This window comes from Alosa alosa, chromosome 24 (genome assembly GCF_017589495.1).
Source record: "Alosa alosa isolate M-15738 ecotype Scorff River chromosome 24, AALO_Geno_1.1, whole genome shotgun sequence".
NCBI classification, from domain to species: domain Eukaryota; kingdom Metazoa; phylum Chordata; class Actinopteri; order Clupeiformes; family Clupeidae; genus Alosa; species Alosa alosa.
The window spans coordinates 25,959,774-25,967,273 of NC_063212.1; the positions used below are offsets into that span (position 1 = coordinate 25,959,774).

The window sequence follows — 7,500 nt, forward strand, 5'->3', positions numbered from 1 at the left end:
AGTCAAAAATTCTAGAGCGCTCAGCTCCAGAATCTGTTCAGGAGTTGTCATTTTCCCTTACTAAGAGTAGGTCTGAAAGGCTTTGTGAATAACTTAATAAGAGAAACTCCTATAGCTAAAAATCTTTTATTGCTATTTAGGAGTAGCTTACTCCTAGTGGTAAGATAAAAGGCTTTGTGAATATGGCCTCTGGTGTCTAACCCAATGCATAGCCCATTTACACAAAATAATGGTCGAATATTAGGCTACTGATGATCATTGTTATTTAAGAACATGCAGGGCACCAAAAACATCTTGCTCGTAAAAAATCATCATACCGCACATTGTGGCGGGTCTGTTATTTAACCTACTTAGCCTACTGTAGGCAGCGCAAACCACAGACATTTATTTTGGGCAAGCCTGCATTCGAGGCAGGCCTTCTGTTGAAGAATTTTATATAAAGCCTGCGCTAACAGTAATCCTCCTGCCCCCGATACCACAGCTGTGGATAGTGTGGAATGTTCAAGTAAGAACACAATCCAATGTGTGTCTCAATTGTCCCCCGCTGACCACCTCACACATTTCTCTAGATTTTGCAACCTTACATGACACAATGCCATAAAATTCCAGTTTTTAGGACACAGAATAATGTTTGTAATGATACCAGTTAGACGTTCAACAGTAACATTAGTGTAATGAGCTATTCATTGTCGAAGGTGCATGGTGAAGTGAAATTCTTACTTTGGAAAACAAACATTTGCCGATATCATTGGATAGAGAATAGGCCTAGGCCTACTTGTTTATTTTTATACGTAGGCTAGCCTACAATGGCCAGTTCAGACAAAGCCGAAATTACTCATTTTGAAACATTTGTATGGTTATATTGCTTGATTTAAATCCCAGAGAGTAGGCTAGGCTACCGCACCTGAGTGATGGGCCCTAGCGGTCTTCTGGCGTTCAGTGTGGGGTATAAACAAGCTGAGAATTTAAGCGGTGTCACGTCTGCCTGTCACAGGCGTGGGGAGCTGAAGCTTGGGATACAGTTACTACAGTAACAGTATTTTATTTTACTTCTTATGGAATATTTTTTCACTTTTATAAATGCTTTGTTTGAATGCTAGTAGGCTAGTTGATTATAAAGGCAACTTTCTGTTGCAATATTCTGTGTGTTCTGTACTGCAGGTAACTTGCCAGTGGTTCTCAGAGCCAGTGGTTCTCAAACTTTTTCTTTCATTCCCCACTTTGATCAAGGAGGCATTGACTGATGATAGTGGAGATAACGTGTTATCCCGAGGCCTTTGCAAGTCAGCATCTCCGACGGTAGTCTACCCTATTAAAAATATAAGTTTTCGATGTCCCAAACGGAGAGCCATACTTTATTATTTTAACGATCTCTATGCTACTCACCAATGTGTAGGCATGGGAACATGATGAAGTATCCAACTGTCGTGTGTTAAATTATTGTGATTACGAGCCAGTGGTTTTCAAACATTATGCGTGACTCGGACATCTATGCAACAGACTCATATCGTCCTCGCATTCACAAAATGAGGGCATACAGACTGCTCAGATAACAGGTGTACCTCCAGTTATGCACGGTTTTAGTCAAGTCATTTAAATGTGCTGGTGAAACAGTTGTGTACTCTATTGTTATTTATCCCTAGGCTATTCATCCACGCCGTCAATTCTGTGGCGCAGTCGCGTTAAGGCCATTTGATGACAGCAGCTGTTACGCAGCAGTTATCAGTCCCCTGTCAAGAGTTGAATCTGGGTTAAGCCCATATTTTTGAGAAATGCTGAATAGACCACAACCAATTTCAATTCTTCAATACGGTCACCGTTAGACTAGAGGGGAGAAAGAATGGGAAAAAGATCTGGGCACAGTTCTTCCAGAGCTTAGTGCCAAGTAATAAAAAGCGTTGAGTCGAGATGTTTGTGTGAATGAAGCGGCGTGCTGTATAGGCCATAGTGTGACATCGTAAACCAATGGTGTAGAGATGGCGCCACAGGGTTTTCTTTAAAGAGAGCCTACTTTTGTATGTAGGCAATTTATATTCACAATACTTAGGCCTACTAAAATAAATAGTATTTTATTTGTATTGGTTGTTTAGAGTAAAAAAAATTAAAAATGGTCTTAACGCAAGTTTACAACCCGGCAATTGATTCCGGACTAAAAAAGGGGAAAAAAATAAATATTTGGGTCGGTTCTAAATTAACAGGGTCTGTCGGTTTACACGACAAACGAAAACATTTTAAGGATGGCCTGGCAGTGTTTTTTTTTGGCGTCTGCAGAAGTCAGCCAAATATGAATGTAATTCTGCGGCATAAAGCAGATGTATTTGTTTATTGTACAGAAAAATAAAAATGACATGTCAAGCAGTCAATTGACTATATTGCAGTCAAGAAGTAGGGCAAATTAATTTACGAAACCAAAACGTGGGTCATAGTTGTCTAAGCCTCTATTGCATAGCCTGTTAAAAACGTCGCCAGATAGTATTACATCGGCAACACCATTGTTTTCTGCAGAAGCCTACCCAAGGCTACAGATTAATTCTGAACAGTTATTTCTCTACTGGCTCAATAATCACACCACTGTTTTGATTTGCGTAGTTGCGTTACCCCCAACACTGACAATAATGTAGACAGCAAATTTCGATTTCGTCAAGCCTTAAGCCATACCCAAGTAGCCTAAATCGAGATAATGTTTAATAAGGCATGATTTATTTTGTTATTGAATTCGTAGGCTGGGATTACTCTCGGCAAGTCTCTGTTTTTTTTTTCAGAAGGGGCGACGGGCAGGCGATGTACAGTGGCAGAGTGACGCACAGTGGCTGAAAGTGGTACTAAAGCTTCACGCAGCTTCACGCCTTGTAATGCGCGACTGAAGTGGTCATTTGAAAGCGATGCCCACTGTACAGAAGCCTGCGCTCCCGCACCACCAGACTCACCAACAGCTTCATACACCAGGCTGTTAGGATGCTGAACTCTCTCCCCCCTCTCCCCCCTCCACCCTCATCTACATAACATCCTGGACTTTGGACCCACAATGGTTGCCTTGCACTACTCCACTTGCACTACTCCACTTGTACACTTGCACACTTTGCAACTTGTTGTTGTTGTCCTGTTGTCCTGAAAACACAACACTTCTGCTGCTCTTACATAACTTGCACCACTATGCCACTTGCTTACTTAGGTCAAACAGAACTACCTCAGCCAATTATTGGCCTGACTTTGCACTATTATATTGACTGTCTATGCACAATTGCACAATTTCAACCCAATTTTGCTGCTCTTATTTCTTCATTGTATGTGCCTTCTTATTTACTTTTTATTGTTTACTTGAATGTTATGTTTGTCTATGGACTTAATTGGTAAAATATGTATTGTCTTCACCGTGGGATAGTGAGAAACGTAATTTTGATCTCTTTGTATGTCTGGGCATATGAAGAAATTGACAATAAAGCAGACTTTGACTTTGACTAGGTGCCTTGCTAAAGGGCACTTCAGCCACTTACTGCTGGTCAGGGTTCGAACCGGCAACCCTCCGGTTACAAGTCCAAAGCGCTAACCAGTAGGCCACGGCTGCCCCTAACATGAACATGTTCTAGAGGTTGGTGTGTTTGAACATGTTCTATAGATTGGTGTGTATGAACATGTTCTAGAGGTTGGTGTGTTTGAACATGTTCTAGAGGTTGGCGTGTTTGAACATGTTCTAGAGGTTGGTGTGTATGAACATGTTCTAGAAGTTGGTGTGTATGAACATATTGTTCTAGAGGTTGGTGTGGATGAACATATTGTTCTAGAGGTTGGTGTGTATGAACATGTTCTAGAGGTTGGTGTGTATGAACATGTTCTAGAGGTTGGTGTGTATGAACATATTGTTCTAGAGGTTGGTGTGTATGAACATGTTCTAGAGGTTGGTGTGTATGAACATATTGTTCTAGAGGTTGGTGTGTATGAACATATTGTTCTAGAGGTTGGTGTTTATGAACATGTTCTAGAGGTTGGTGTGTATGAATATGTTCTAGAGGTTGGTGTGTATGAATATGTTCATTGGCATTATTAGAATTAATATTTTCTTTCATGTCTTTATTGCTATACAGAGCGGCAGGTCTGTTGTGGTTAGCAAGAGGTGATACTACTGGTAAATAAACGGTCAAATAACGCAAGAGGTGATACTACTGTTAAATAAACGGTTAAAATTACGCAAGAGGTGATACTACTGGTAAATAAACGGTCAAATAACGCAAGAGGTGATACCACTGGTAAATAAACGACCAAATGACTACATAGTGTTGTTTTCAGAGCAATAGGTGATACTACTGGTAAATAAACGGTCAAATAACACAAGAGGTGATACCACTGGTAAATAAACGACCAAATGACTACATAGTGTTGTTTTCAGAGCAAGAAGTGATACTACTGGTAAATAAACGACCAAATGACTACATAGTGTTGTTTTCAGAGTAAGAGGTGATACTACTGGTAAATAAACGGTCAAATAACACAAGAGGTGATACCACTGGTAAATAAACGACCAAATGACTACATAGTGTTGTTTTCAGAGCAAGAAGTGATACTACTGGTAAATAAACGGTCAAATAACACTACATAATATTGTTTTCAGAGAGAAATGGCATAGCCAAAGGAACAGGGCGCGTTCTGACACATAAGGAACTACTGTAACATGTACCCTGGCAAAGATGTGTGAAACGTTATGGTTGTCCCAGCTGAAGTACAGCCATCTCTGTGGTGGTGACAATGTCGTACATTTCTGTGAAATATAGTGAAACTCTGTGAAATGATGTGGTTGCCCCAGGTGAGGTATAGTCGTCTCCCTGTGACCGTGTCTACATGTTTGTCTACATGTACAAGTGTTGTGAAGTGTTGAGAAGTGTTGTAAAGTGTTGAGAAATGTTGTGAAATGTTGTGTTGTGTCATGTGTGGTTGTCCCAGGTGCAGGCCTCTCTGAGGTGGAGATCAACCATCAGGCTCTCCTGGAGGGGAACATCTCCACCGAGGCATGCCTTACTGTACTGGACATCCTGTCAGCCTTCACACACCACTTTAAGGTAAACACACACACACACACACACACACACACACACACACACACCCACACATTTACACACACACACACACATATACATGCACGCACACACACACACACACACACATTGATTGATTGAATCATTAATATGTAGTAATTGATTCATGATGAGGTATTGATTGATTGATGGATTGATTGATTGATATGTAGTAATTGATTGATTGATATGTAGTAATTGATTAATTGATTGATTGATTGATGGGCAGAGTCAGCTGCTGGACAGTGATGGGCACAACCCTCTGATGATGAGGGTCTTTGACGTCTACCTCACCTTTCTCAGAGTGGGCCAATCAGAGAGCTCGCTCAAGCACGTCTTTGCCTCCCTCAGGGCCTTCATTAGCAAGGTATGCACACACACACACACACACACAATCACTATAACACACACACACACACACACACACACACACACACACACAGAAGAGCACAGCATGAGGAGAGAGTGCACGTGGTGGTGAGGAGAGTGCACGTGGTAGTGAGGAGAGTGCACGTGGTGGTGAGGAGAAAGTGCACGGTGGTGGGAGGAGAGTGCAGATGGTGGAGGAGGAGAGTGCACCGTGGTGGTGAGGAGAAAGTGCAGGAGAGTGCACGTGTGGTGAGGAGAGTGCACGTGGTGGTGAGGAGAGTGCACGTGGTGGTGAGGAGAGTGCACGTGGTGGTGAGGAGAGAGTGCACGTGGTGGTGAGGAGAGTGCACGTGGTGGTGAGGAGAGAGTGCACGTGGTGGTGAGGAGAGTGCACGTGGTGGTGAAGGGGTACAGACGTAAAGGGAAATAATGCAGCACAGGGAGGATGTGGGCTAGGGTCCCAGAGGAGGTGGGCTAGGGTCCCAGAGGAGGTGGGCTAGGGTCCCAGAGGATGTGGGCTAGGGTCCCAGAGGAGGTGGGCTAGGGTCTTGAGCTGTATACTAGCATCATGCAACTGCTTGAGGTTGGAGATGTGGGCCATGTTTTATGTGGATACAGTGTTTTCCACAGAATTGGAAGGAAGGAAAGGCTGTGTGAGTAAAAAGCGCAGCTCAATGGCAAAGGATTTGATCTTATATTTAATTTAAAGTAAATTAAATTAAACATAGACAATCCTGCAACAATGAGGTTGCATTTTTTTTTTCCACAGTGGGTTGTTGCATAACAGCCTGTTTTTTTGTGTTTTAACTCTCCCTACATTGGAGGGGAAATTGCCTTACATAGCAAAGGCATGTAGCTACACATTATACTAGATTAGATTCAACTTTATTGTCATTGTTCAGAGTACAAGTAGAGAGACAATGAAATGTAGTTAGCGTCTAACCAGAAGTGCAATAAAGCAGTAAAAAAAGTGCAATATGAACAGTATAGATCGGTAGTGCAGTGTAAACAGTAGCGGGCGGTTAGCCAATGAAAGTACATCCTCGGTAAACAAGTTCTCTCCTTTGCTCTGGTCTTGCTCTGGTGGGCAGCCGTGGCCCACTGTTGGGCAGCCGTGGCCCACTGGTTAGCACTCTGGACTTGTAACCGGAGGGTTGCCGGTTCGAGCCCCGACCAATGGGCTGCGGCTGAAGTGCCCTTGAGCAAGGCACCTAACCCCTCACTGCTCCCCGGCGCCGCCCGTTGAAGCAGGCAGCTCACTGCGCCGGGATTAGTGTGTGCTTCACCTCACTGTGTTCACTGTGTGCTGAGTGTGTTTCACTAATTCACCGATTGGGTTAAATGCAGAGACCAAATTTCCCTCACGGGATCAAAAAATTATATATACTTATATACTTATACTTATACTTCTGGTCCGGAAATTTCCAGCTTTCCAGAAATAGTTGTTCGGTTTAATGGAATTATATAAGCTATACTGTATAGTGGTGGGGCAGTTAAGTTTAGAAGTTCGCCACTGCACCCTATCAAAAAGACCTTGTTGGCGACTTGAACCAAGACAGAAGGGTGCTTTGGAGGAATATGTCAGTGATTCAATAAAAGATGTTAAAAAGCCTTGCATCGATTAACAGTAGGCTATACGTGTTAAGTAGGCTATCTCAACTTTAGTAGTGTATTTTAAATAAAAAAAATGCTACAAGGCGACGAGGATGGGCTAGACCTGCAAGCGTATTCGCGTCGCAATAATGGACACGTACCGTAACATTATAAGAGCAGAATAACTGGATGTGCAGTAGGGGGGTAAAGATTAACCGTTACGTATCGGTATCCGTTTTTAACGTGTAAGATACGGCTACATCGATACGATAAATCCTATATTTGTCATCAGACGACAGGTTAGTGCAGTAGGAGAAGTACTGCGCCACTAAAACCTCCTCTCCATAAAGGTGATAAGCTATTAAGGCTTACTATAAACCTGTAATATTTACATTAAACTACTGTTGAAAATCAGTCCATGGGATTGGGGGAGTGGGGTTGGTTGGTGCAGAGGGGGCACAGATGACTTCCA

At 42.6% G+C, this 7,500-nt stretch overlaps 1 protein-coding gene across 1 annotated transcript in view; it reads left to right on the forward strand.

Moving 5' to 3' along the window:
* dock11 (dedicator of cytokinesis 11) overlaps positions 1-7,500 on the forward strand; it is a 163,740-nt gene that overhangs the window by 102,240 nt on the left and 54,000 nt on the right. Inside the window, 2 exon segments of the mRNA XM_048236079.1 lie at positions 4,936-5,051; positions 5,296-5,433. Of these exon segments, the coding sequence (XP_048092036.1) occupies positions 4,936-5,051; positions 5,296-5,433 (254 nt within the window).